Here is a 12,425-nt window from a genome sequence, read left to right on the forward strand (position 1 = left end):
CCAAGATGCGACTACCGACTCTCAGTATTTCGAGCACTCGGCGTGACTAGCTATTTAAAGCAAAGCACCTTTCGCTACTCTCCTTGTTATTCCCCCACCAATGCGGCATGACTATTATCTTGCCTGCGCCAAAGCACAAAAAGACGAGCAGCATGTTAAAGTTGAAGCCCGCGTCAAAGGCCGCCGCCAGAATGTAGTTCCACCGAGCCCATAGGTTATACCGGTAGCGAAATGCCCAGTACATGACGACGATGCCGCCGATAAAACTTGACGTGTATCCCGTGCTAATGTTGCCGTAAAAAGACGACATGCCGGAGAAAAAAATCGTCGTGTTCCATAAATGAAACTTGGCCCTAGGGAACAGCTTGTGCAGCGTAAAGATGAAGAAGGGAGCAATAGCACCAACGAGGAAGCCATAGGGCACTGGCCTATAGATTTCCTGTTTGAAGAGCTCCTTGGGACCAATTAGAACGTACTGCACTCCGCTCGACAGATAGCCGGCCAGAGCTTGACCAGTCCACTGTCGAGTAGGATCCTCCTTCAAGCCAGAAATGTAATCGCTTTTCGTATCGAGAACCCAGCGAATCGTGGCGTAATTGATGGGAATTCCGATAAGAGTCCCTATGATTTGACTCGCAAAGACCGTCTTGGCAGGCAGATGCATGTAGTGTCCTAGTTTCATTATCAGAGCGTGTGGACATGTTAATCACAACGAGTTACACGTACCGATTTTCATGTCTTGGAGATTAAGTTGCGCCCGATACCATGCGTCTCCGGCAATCGCACCATAAGTACTTGCACCGCAAGGGTTCTTGTTTCCAGACACACTTGAGATCATCAGGCCATAGAATAGTTCGTTGGCTGTCCCGATCGGCAGCTGGAAGTTTGAGAGCGCGTACAACCAGGCCAAAGGTATCACAATGACGGCACCTGTTAGAATGCCGACGATGTAGGTCCATATCGGGACAAACAAGTGTCCCGTCGCAAGAATAGCAATCATAATGACGAATGATGCCAGGAAAAGACCGATAAACCACGACAGAGGAATCTCGTCATAACGCCGCTGCAAAATGTTGATCTGGTCATTGTACTGCTCCGTAACCTTGCCCACGTTTTTCTTGCTGCGGCGTTCCATGAACTTATTCCAACTGCCTTTGATCTGATCACGGCCAAATAAGAGAATCCAGACAATCGCCGAGGTGTATGCGGCGTAGTCGAAGAACATGTTCCAAAGGTACTGCGGTCCCGAGTACAGCTGACCGTACTCTTCGTAAGCTGTTCTGTTGAGGGTGATTTCGGGGGTGAGCAACTTGGCGAGAGGGTATCTTGTGCCGTTTTCTGCTTTCCCATTAGCAAGGAAATTTCCCATCACAAAGGGCCCATAGGGTATCTCCAGAGTGGAAGTAGACATACCTTGAAATACACGGTTAGACATGAGCTGATGGTTCCAGACACCGATGTTGCCAAATTTGGCCGCGGGAATAATGACCCAGCAGCTCACGGCAAAGGCAGCAAACATGATGACCTGTGTCCAGAACGGGGTCAAGAACAGACTCCCATTGGCAGATATGCTGGACCAGTCCAGAGAAAGATTCAGGAAGCCCATGCCGCCGAAACCACTGCCGATAAAGTTGGCCGTGGCGTTGTGCGGAGCAACCCAGCACAAAAAGGCGAGAGATCCCAGAAAGGGAAAGACAAACTCTGGAAGAAACTGCCAAAGAATGACTCCAATGAGCACGAGAAAAAACACCTTCATCTGTTTTCGAGAAAGAGGCGTGGGGTGCTCTCTCTGCTTCCTCTGCGTCTCGAAGAGTGCCGTTTGGCAGAGCCTAGTGTTTTGTCAGTAGTTGAGCGTGTCCCTGATGCAAGGGCCAACCTACGCTTGAAACCTGTCGAGCAAATTTTAGTCAGTATTTCAGCTTGGAATTGGAGCTGTCGGTTACATACCAGGGATACTGAGGGTCGTAGATTAAAAATTGCCTAGCAAGAGCGGCGTAGCTGTAACCAGTCCACGTAATCGCCAACATGAAGAAGGTGGCAACTGCTCCATTGACAGGCTGACCAAAGTACAACTCAGACATTGAGATTGGAGTATATCCGAGACTGACAGATGGGTTAGGGTTTCGTCTTCTTCTTTTTTGGTAGGCGGAGTGTGCCAGGCCTGCAATGAATGACCTACTTGTATGTAGCGCCGCTTGCAGCCGATATTGTTACGAGAACATGCTCCTTTGTACTGAACGGGCCGGGGTTCAAGTTAAAGCTCTTTTTGGTAAATGGAATCTTGACCTCCCACGCCGGAAGCACTTGCGCGAGCCATTTTCCGAGATAGTTGGAGGCAATTTGGACAAAGAATACCTGCTCCCCATCAGCATTTGACGGATAAATCTGTTTTGGTAATGTTCTTCTTACACTGTAGGGTGCCGACGTGGTTCTGTAGTGCGACATTTGCGACAGAAAAGCTCCCGGCGCGACGAAGAGGATGGTCAAAAGAAAGTAGCGAAAGGTTATTGTCGGTTCGGTTGGGTCGTCCGTCAAGTTGACTACGCGACGCACATAGCTAGGGATACTGCTGATCCTCGGGTCGTCCTCTGAAATATGCTCTTCTTGCCCGTTTTCATTGGTGATTGTGTAAAGCCGAGTCTTATCACTGTCCGTGTCTTTGGACTCGAGATCGACCTGGAAGGTGTCTTCCTTATCCGAGCCAGCCTGTAACGGGGCGATTGGGGCATCCGCCTCGGCAGCAATGACCGTAGCATCGCTCTCCGTGACGCGATCAGGGTGTTTTTCGCCAGACGTTCTAGCCATGTCTGCGATATTAGAGGCAGGGGTATACCTGCTTAGAGATATGATTGGGGGGGGGGGGGGGGTCTGAGAGCAGAGAGTGAGACCGCGGCACGTCGGGCACCACCAGTATTTATCTCGACAAGTTTGACATGATAGAAAACAAGCCACGGGAACGTCAGTGACCAATCTGAAAGTGCAAAGTGCAAAACTAGTCCGAAGCTAAGCTAATAAGTAACTCAAAGCCGCCCTGTCGTAGTGACGGGCAAGCTTGCGAGTTGTGGATGCCAGCCATCACGCAATCGTAGGGTCAGCACCAAAAAAAGCCATGTTCGGCCCGGGAGTGGACCAGGGACGATGGCTCTATTTTTTGCTAATTAATAATTGAGTTTTCCTTCTTCGTCATTGGACATTGTTGAGCAAGGCTTTGGAGCGCCGAATTGCGACAGCTCGAGGCGTAAAGACGATATTCTTGTCCAGAAAATGATCCCTGTAACGGGCGGCTTGCCTTGCTCCGTTTGGAAGTAATTGCAGGGAACTTTTATTTCGTCTGGATTTTAAATAGTGTAGTGGGCAGCAATGCGGGGATGAGCAGGCCTGTCAACGTGGGCATTATTATTAATGGCTACCTCGGTGTTTACGGCAATGTTACATTGTCCGAGTGAGAGTTATAAAAAAAAAGGCATGAGACGGGCCCGGCTGAGGTGGCTGACCGGGCGCTGCATTTATTGTTGCGAAAAGTGAGGCAACCAAGATTCTTGCGAGCAGCGGTCAATAATAGTTGTACGGATATTCTTATTCCCGTCTTGTTCGAGACTGTCTGACTTGGCATAGATTGATTGGCAGCTTGGCTGTGGCGTTCGGCCAAGCCCGTCGGCAAGATCGGCGCGGGTTTAAGATGGTGTTGCACAAGATGCACTGGTGTGAAAGCGCATACTGCTATGTAAAATGCCTTTGAGCCCTTTCAAAAGCACAAAATTCCTAATCCTTTGCGTTTTGATTCTACAACAGAGCTTTTATCAAGGGGTTTGTGTTGGAAGCCAAGTGTTGGTTGCCTTGCACTAAGAATAGACAATAGAAAGCGCCACTCAGACTACTTGCGCGCGATGACAAACTAGGCTAAATCGCTGTTTTTGATTGAGACTACGGTAGTTAACTATCTACTAAAGCATGTATTACCTACAGCGCATCTAGCTGTTGCTGTTGTTGTTGCTGCTACCGTTGCTGGTGCTGTTGTTGCTGCTGTCGTTGCTGCTGATGCTGTTGCCAAGCTTGACGTCCGCCGCCCGCTGCCCGCTGCCATGACTGCAGCCAAGACAGTGGCCAGGACAGCCACGTGCCCACGGCCGCAGAAGGCCACCAGGGCCACCAAAATCATCGAAATTGCGTAAACTCGGGACGCCTTATCCGTGGTAGTTTTTATTTTTTTTATTTTTTTTTGTGTTCGTGTTGGTTCAGGCGTCGAGTTCCTATCACCGTCAGCAGTAGACAAACGGGCAGGGCAGAGCAAGCGATTCAAGTACCTTGCACGGGAGGGGAGTGTTTTCTGACATATCCTCTGACATGTTGTCGTAGATACAATATTCTGGAAGCATGTTGTAATGGATTTGGATAGGATGTGAGAAGTTTTTACAACATGTCAAAAAGTGTGATTGTCTGTTTGTTCTGGTAATTGCTGATGATGGTGTTCTATCCGGCCATGCAGCAGAGGCCGCGTGGCTTTCATAGGGACGCCACAGTGCCTGAGGCACACTACCTTATTGGAAAGAACATGTCGAGGGCATATCAGGAAACACCCAATTCTCTGATCTTATTTTTTTTTTTTTGTAATTGAAACTCTCATTGTAGCTATTCATCATCAATATTAGAGCAGCGAGTCGGCAGCGAGATCCCGGAAAACAAGCACCAGACGCTTTCACCAACACGTCGTATTCATATCAGTTTGTAGCTCCAAATCGGCACAGTAAACGAGCGCTTGTATCTTAACTCCGAGCCAAGTATTCAAAAATCTTCCACGCACTATCGGTAGCATCGGTGAGACTTCCCGTCGTCTTCTTGACTTCCTCCATCAGTGCATCGCGAAACTGTTCATCCTGAACCATTCTCCTTTCCGTGTCACCCAGGCTGCGGAGGTACATAATGTCCAGGATCGCTCGGTTGTAGCACTTTCGGTATTCCTCAATGTACTTGTCGTCGAAGCGAGGGGCGGTCTGAGCCGGAGGTGTGGCGCTATCAGGCTGCGACGCTCTGATACCCGATGTAGGCATGCAATCATCGGCATCGCTCTCTTGCTTAGTTGGGTGAGCCTCTTTACTATCTAGATCGGCTTCGAGATTGTCGAGATCCGTCTCCCGATTTCTGAGTCTGGCTTCGCCATCATCCTCACCGGTCTGGTAGCTGTCCAGGGCGGTCTCACAACTGGCCAAGTCGGCCGGGAGGCTGTTAGTGACAACTTCGCAGTGGCCTAGGTCGATTTTGTAGCTACCAAGAACAGTGTCACGGTTCTTAAGTTTGACATCCCTGATGTCTATAGCCGCCTCACGATTGTTCAGCTCGGTGTTTCTGGTGTCAATGGCTGCTTCAAGATTATCTAGTTCGATGTTTCTGGTTTTCATGGCGGCTTCAAGTTTGTTTAGCTCTGTGTTTCTTGTCTTCAAGACAGCCTCACGGTTGTTCATATCAGTGACTCTGGTATTCATGGCGGCTTCATGATCATTTAGCTCGGTGCTTCTTGTCTTCAAGACAGCCTCACGGTTGTTCATATCAGTGGCTCTGGTATTCATGGCGGCTTCGAGATCATTTAGCTCGGTGCTTCTTGTCTTCAAGACAGCCTCACGGTTGTTCAACTTAGTGGCTCTAGTATCCATGGTGGCTTCGAGATTATCTAGCTCGGTCTTTCGCATGTCCAGAAAAACAACACGATTGTTTAGCTCGGTCTCTTTGGTCTTGAGTGCCTCTAAACGATGATTCATTGCGGACTCGCTGTGCCCCAAATCGACAGAGCGGCTGTCGCTGGGAGTCTGGCTAGTACTGAGTGTCCGTTCAAGATCGGCTTCGCGTTGTACCACACTGGCCTCGCGAATATCCAAGGCAACCTCACGGCTTTGGACGTCGCTTTCGAGATAGGTCAGCTCAATCTCTTTTTTTTCAAGGTCAGCTTCGCGTTGTATCAGAGCGGCCTCTCGATTAATCAAATCCTCCTCGCGGTTGCCATTGGCGTTCCTGAGCTCCATCCGCCTACTTTCGTTGGCGGCTTCGCGCACTTTCCTCTTGATCTCGCTATCGAGCATGTCGGACTGCGATAGGGAAGTCTTGGACTTGACGCGCCGTTGGCCGTCATCGTCATCCTCATCGTCATCATCGGCATCTCCGGATTGGGTTTGAGACGCTCTGCGTTTCTGGCCCGTCGTGCTTGAACGCAGCGGCGGCTTCGGTAGCGGAATGCAGGGACCTTTGCCAAGCTGGAACCTTGCGAGCTGCTCTCGATTTGCTTTTACATACTCGCCATTCTTCTTTGCGGCTTCAATCTTATCCATGCCGTATATAAAGCATGCCACGGCCCAGCGAAGCAGCTGACACTGGTCCGGTATTTTTGCGGTGACCAGGACGTGCCGGCTCGGGCTTGACACTGTAGATGGTGCGAATTGGACCATTGGTATCAAGGTTGTTTGAACTTGCTGCTTCTCATCCTCGGTGCACAGTGGAAGAAATTTGCGCCGAATCTGTTCTTGGACGCGCAGGCTAAGATCCGTGTAATCAACTGGCGGGTTGTGGATCTCATTCGACATTGTGAGGATGATGTGTTGCAGCGTGATCTTTGTTAGAAGTAGAATTCTTGTTAGAAGTAGAATTGTTGTTAGAAGTAGTACAACAGGAGAGGGTTTTCAGTAGTGCCGGCCGAGGACCAAGGCAAGAGAACAGAATTCGGAGACAGACTGGAAGGAATGCAATTTCGACCTTTGTCTTACTAGAGAGTAGAAGCGAAAAGGTTTGCAACTCACTGGTGTTGAGAGAGATGAGGGAAGAAAGGAACTCAAGCTTCTCTCATGGAAAGCCAAGGTATGAGAAACGAGAACTGTGCGAGGATGGAAGGGTTAGGAAATGAACTGGCCTGCGTTTCTGCTTACTGGAATATATGAGAACCGAGCTAATGCACCGTGAAGTGAGTTACTACCTTATCTATCTATTAACAGCATTCTCTGTAATACGCGAGCTTTTGTTTGCAACACAAAATGTTGGCACTCTAGCATGTGTCGGGCGTTTGCTGCCAGCTGCAATTATTTCGGATGTTTCGTAAGTCACCTTAGAATAACAACTTAGATGATGCGCCCGGTTTATGATAAATCCTGACTCATATTTTAAGCGTTTAGTGTTCCTTTATTGGCCCGGGAGACAACTTCGATACTCCTCAATAGCTGGTACGGGTAGCAAAGGGTTATTCATCCCGGTATCAACCCCCCTTACATTTCAAGATCTCTAGAATCAGACTACTGCCTATATGTAGTGCCCTCATTATATGTTTAGCACATGTGTTTTTCAACAGTCTATGTTGAAGTATATACCAGAGTACCCGTCACATCTCACGTACCCTATGGCTGGCTGATTGACTGGTTTAGAGCAGCAATTTCTCAGATAGCGCACTAAACTAGGGATCAAAAGTCGCCGTGGAGAAACTACAAGTTTGCGAATATGGCTGCCGGATTGACCTGATTTTGTTTGACCTGGGGCCTCACGCATCAACTCTTCTAGGAAGAGGACTTTCATCACCACCCTAGAGATAACCCATCAATAAGTCTCCAATACCCGCCGCATTTAACACCCACGTGAAAAGGCAAAATCTTGTCCGACATGTCAATTTGATCAAAAATAAAAACATTATAATTTATTATTTCATGATTAGTTCCCACCGCATTTGAGGCAACTGGCCCTTGTGGCGCGCCAGCGTCATGATGCCAAGCTTGATCTGGGGGTGGAGCTCAGTCTTCTTGTCTCGACTTGAAGCTGCCCCTCCCAACTTACGCAACACGGCGCGCATGCACATGGCCTCGGGTCAACAACCCTAAACGGCCAGAATGACGGTCCAACAGCATATTCTCAACTGGCTCTACAGCGTTCTGACAAGCGTAAGTTTCTATACTCTCTGCCATTTGCTCTGCGCAGCCGCTAACGTACACAGGAATACCAAGACGTCAATCGCTGTTACGACGGCATCGCTCGCGTGCTCAGCCGCTACCCGACCCTCTCGCCACGTACCGATGTATATAGTACGTATCTGTTCCTGACAGACGACGGACGAGGATTTCAGTCTAACAGCGCAGCTTTCCCTGATGGCACCAGCGCGCTGCTGGTGCACCTCTCTGGCACGCTGCCCGTCAACTTTCGAGGCAACACGTACCGATTCCCGCTATCGATATGGATACCACACAAATACCCACGAGAACCGCCGATAATATATGTCACGCCGACCGAGTCAATGGTGATACGGCCTGGCCAACACGTCGATCAGCAAGGCCAAGTCTACCACCCGTACCTTGTTGGGTGGCAGCAGTTTTGGGATGTATGTGCTGTGCAGTGTCGCGCGAATGAAAGGACGACGGCTAATTTTGGATCAGAAATCGACTCTACAAGACTTTCTCGCGATACTTGCCGATGTATTCGCCAAAGAACCCCCCGTTGTTGCGCGACAGCAGCGGCCAGCAGCGCAGCCGCAACGGCACCACGAGACTCCGCCGCCAGTCCCTCCATTGCCTGTCGAGATGGCAGCGAGACCTGTACAACCGACAGCATCCGAGCAGACACGCCCGCCTCTTCCGCCAAAACCTTCACAAGACTCCAGATCGTCCTCGGGTCCCCCGCTCCCGCCACTGCCTCCAACATCTCCTCCGGCGTCGCAGCGACAGCCCTCGCGATATGACTCGGCGCCGCCGTTGCCGCCTCAAGCACATCAGACCGAGCTGAGAAATGCTCAAGGAATCGGGAGTTACGGGGCACATGTTGTAGGCTCTTCAGTGCATCCTGCACCCCATGCTACCCCGCGACAAGTACATCATCCTAATGCTAGCTCAGCGTTGCCAACATATAGTCAAGGCAATTGGCAGCAACAACCACCGCCGCCAGGATCGTGGGGCCAAACTCATCACACTCAAACACACTCTATACCCTCTGAACAAACTCGAGCGCAGGCACAGCCACCACCGCAGGATCTGCTCCTAGACGACCCACTGACGCTCGACATCCCTCCGCCCTCTACGGTCAAGGCGCCACCTATCCCCCCCAACCCGGAAAAGGACCAGCTGCTGAGGCAACTGGCGCAAACGCTAGCATACATGCGACAGCAGAGCCGTCAGCAAAACGAATCCTCCATGGCTGGTCTACAAGCCCAGCGCGCGGCCATGGTGCAGGCCATGAACGGCCTCCAGTCGGAGCTGGGCCAGCTCACGCAGCTGTCGAGCGTCATCTCGTCCAACACCAACATCCTGCACGAGGCGCTGCGCAAGGCTGACGGCGTGATTGAGGGCTCGGCCAACCACGCCAAGCCCGACATTGACGAGCTGCTGGTGGCGCCGACGGTGGTGGCGAACCAGCTGTACAGCCTGGTGGCCGAGGAGCGCGCGCTGGGCGACGCCATCTTCATGCTGGGCAGGGCCGTGGAACGGGGCAAGATCCCGCCGGCCGTGTTTGCCAAGACGACGCGATCGCTGGCGCGCGAGTGGTACCTTAAGAAGGCTCTGGCCCGCAAGATTGCGCAGGGCATGGGCATGGGCCTGGGTCCTGGAGGATAATACTAGAAGCCCTGCAGAGCACCCATGGAGGAGGCAGGGTGCTGTGGAGAGCTGAGATGACGAGATATCATCATGTCATGTAGTGAGGAATACATAACCATGAAATCACACACATGAGAGGTTGGATAGAATGGCAAGTGACGGGGTCAAACGGAGCGTTGCCGTGAAGAAACCCCACCAGAAAAGCGCCTCCATGGTCTACGACCACGAGGCATTGGGAAACGGGAGTACGCGATAAGACGAAGAAGGCTGAGCCAATGTCTGATAATGTCATGCAGCCTACAAGCTCCTCAAAAACATGGTTGAATATGCGAGTCGAGTGAGTATGCGAGTCAAGCTAGACCCTGCAGCATCAACGGCCTTGTCCGGACTCTGTCCATGACACAACCTCGGAACACGAGCTCAAAGAATACAGGACTCTCAATTGAGAATATTTGAAAATAGACTGGCAATATTGTGTGCTAAAAAAGAAAAAGTCGCAGTGCCGAGACGGCACGGCCCGTCGCCACGATCTGAGCTCCGAACCTAGCCCCCAACGTCCCACCACAAGCCATGTATAATCTTTACAACCTGGAATGGCTAAAAAAGAAAAGTGAAGCCATGGCTTTTTTGTCTCCCCTTCAATTCCTTGCAATAGGATCGTGAATTTGCAGCGCGGGTCCTCCGGGCCGGAACATTAGCTGACGATGTTTGATTTCAGATGGCCCCCCCCAAAAGAACAATACTAAGGCCGGCGTCCGGGGCCCCACAGGAACAATACCAAGAGCCCTCCGGGGGGGGACGGGAACTTCTGGAGTCAAGTCTCACCCGCCCCATCAACTACATACATCCTCTTTCTCTCTTTCTCTCTTTCTCTCTCTCCACACACACACACACACACACAAGATGACAGGTTTAATGCCGGTCGATTTAGCTCATCTTGGCAATTTTGGGATCGACGGAGTACCGGAAACGGCATCATTGGCACCAGCCGCAGTGATTCCCGTTTGACCTCGTCGCCGCTCCTTCTCACTCTCACTCTCACTCTCCCCTTTCCAATCAGAGAGCATTCAATGCAAACTTTATCCCTTGACCTCTTCTTTACGCATTGTTCTTTTTTTTAAAGAGGGAGGGATCAACGCCCATGTCTCGGCACTCCGTCTCGCTTATCACGGGGGGGGGGAGGTATATAGCGAAATAGACGACCGACCCTCTTTGTGTTGAAGAAGATGACCACTGCTCCAACTTCCATCTCGGATATGCTCGAGTTTTCCTGCTCTTCTTACATCTGCTCAACCTCATCATCAACACTTTTGCTCCCGACTTACACGCAAACTCGTTCTCTGCGGCTGGTCTGCTTCATCCTATCGCGCTGCTGTGAATAGCTTCACATCAGGACATCCTTCACCAACGTCCGTCGTGATCAGTCTCCACGAAAGAATAACAAAAAGGCGAGAAAGATCACTCTCCGTCAACCATGGACGGCTCTTCCGCTCCCTCATCGCCCACCCCCGACCCGACCTTTGACCGGTTCGCCGGCAACGTCACCTTCTTCCTCGCCGACCACATCACCACCACCTCGGTGCCCATGCCCGTCCTCAACGCCTACTACGACGAGTCCCTCTGCACCACCATGAACTACGGCGCCCAGCTAGGCGCCTGCCTCGTCATGCTCGTCGTCGTCGTCGCCCTCACCCCGGCCGCCAAGCTCGCCCGCCGCCCGGCCTCGGCCTTGCACCTCGTCGGCCTGCTCCTCTGCGCCGTCCGCTCCGGCCTCCTCTTTGCCTACTTTGTCTCCCCCATCAGCCACTTCTACCAGGTCTGGGCCGGCGACTTCTCCGCCGTCTCCCGCCGCTACTGGGACGCGAGCCTCGCCGCAAACACCCTCGCTTTCCCCCTCGTCGTCGTCGTCGAGGCCGCCCTCATCAACCAGGCCTGGACCATGGTCGCCTTTTGGCCCCGCGCCGCAAAGGCCGCCGCTTGCGCCTGCTCCGCCGTCATTGTCCTCCTGACTATTGGCACTCGCCTCGCCTACACCATTGTCCAGAACCACGCCATCGTTACTGCCGTGCCCCCGGAGCACTTCCTCTGGGCCATTCAGTGGTCTGCCGTCATGGGCGCCGTCTCCATCTTTTGGTTCTGCGCCGTCTTCAACGTCAAGCTCGTCTGTCACCTCGTCGCCAATCGTGGCATTCTCCCGTCCATCAGCGTCGTCAACCCCATGGAAGTCCTCGTCATGACAAACGGCACCCTGATGATCATACCATGTAAGTGAGCCTGAGCACTCTGAACCTTCGAATAATAAGAGAAACGATACATACACATACTCGTGCGCATCCAACTCGGGCGAAGCAACGTCACTAACACACCATACTAGCCATCTTTGCTGGGCTTGAGTGGGCCAAGTTCACAAACTTTGAATCCGGCTCCCTCACTCTCACCTCTGTAATCATCATCCTACCCCTCGGCACTCTCGCTGCCCAGCGCATCTCCGGCCAGGGCTCTCAGGGCTACCAGGCCGGCCACCTCTTCCACGAGCAGCAGCAGCAGCAGGCTCGCACACGCAGCGGCGCCTTTGGCAGCGCCTCTCAGCAGAGCCACCCGACCAACAAAGTCCCCTCCAGTATTACCCTTTCCACCAGCGGCACGCCCATCACGCCGCAAATCTCGGCTGGCTCTCGGCCGGAGCTGCCCCTCGTGGATCGGTCTGAGCGTCTGGACCCCATCGACCTCGAGCTTGGTAGAATCGATGCCTTTCGTGGGTCCTCGGACTTTTCGCCATCGACAGCTCGGCCAAAGAGAATGCAAAGAGACAACTTTGCATAGTTGCTTTTCCTTGCTTACCTACACTGCTTAATATATTTTGCTTTGGATCACAATGGA

The 12,425-nt window shown here is 51.9% G+C and overlaps 4 protein-coding genes across 4 annotated transcripts; 2 read left to right on the forward strand and 2 right to left on the reverse strand.

Moving 5' to 3' along the window:
* Window positions 1–46: 46 nt before the first annotated feature.
* BBA_04480 (oligopeptide transporter) lies at window positions 47–2,805 on the reverse strand (the record flags this gene model as incomplete). The annotated part of the gene is made up of 6 exons (XM_008599577.1): window positions 47–672; window positions 727–1,829; window positions 1,881–1,889; window positions 1,948–2,103; window positions 2,180–2,355; window positions 2,410–2,805. The coding sequence occupies 6 exons, from the start codon at window positions 2,803–2,805 to the stop codon at window positions 47–49; spliced, it is 2,466 nt and encodes an 821-aa protein (XP_008597799.1).
* Window positions 2,806–4,763: 1,958 nt separating this feature from the next.
* Window positions 4,764–6,569, reverse strand: BBA_04481 (trophinin; the record flags this gene model as incomplete). Its single annotated transcript, XM_008599578.1, has 1 exon — window positions 4,764–6,569. One exon carries the CDS (start codon window positions 6,567–6,569, stop codon window positions 4,764–4,766), a length of 1,806 nt encoding a protein of 601 aa, XP_008597800.1.
* A 1,284-nt stretch (window positions 6,570–7,853) lies between these two features.
* BBA_04482 (UEV domain-containing protein) lies at window positions 7,854–9,563 on the forward strand (the record flags this gene model as incomplete). The annotated part of the gene is made up of 4 exons (XM_008599579.1): window positions 7,854–7,904; window positions 7,958–8,045; window positions 8,100–8,338; window positions 8,394–9,563. 4 exons carry the CDS (start codon window positions 7,854–7,856, stop codon window positions 9,561–9,563), a joined length of 1,548 nt encoding a protein of 515 aa, XP_008597801.1.
* A 1,456-nt stretch (window positions 9,564–11,019) lies between these two features.
* Window positions 11,020–12,368, forward strand: BBA_04483 (pheromone receptor; the record flags this gene model as incomplete). The annotated part of the gene is made up of 2 exons (XM_008599580.1): window positions 11,020–11,809; window positions 11,920–12,368. The coding sequence occupies 2 exons, from the start codon at window positions 11,020–11,022 to the stop codon at window positions 12,366–12,368; spliced, it is 1,239 nt and encodes a 412-aa protein (XP_008597802.1).
* Window positions 12,369–12,425: the final 57 nt, after the last annotated feature.

This window comes from Beauveria bassiana (genome assembly GCF_000280675.1).
Source record: "Beauveria bassiana ARSEF 2860 unplaced genomic scaffold BBA_S00010, whole genome shotgun sequence".
NCBI lineage: Eukaryota > Fungi > Ascomycota > Sordariomycetes > Hypocreales > Cordycipitaceae > Beauveria > Beauveria bassiana.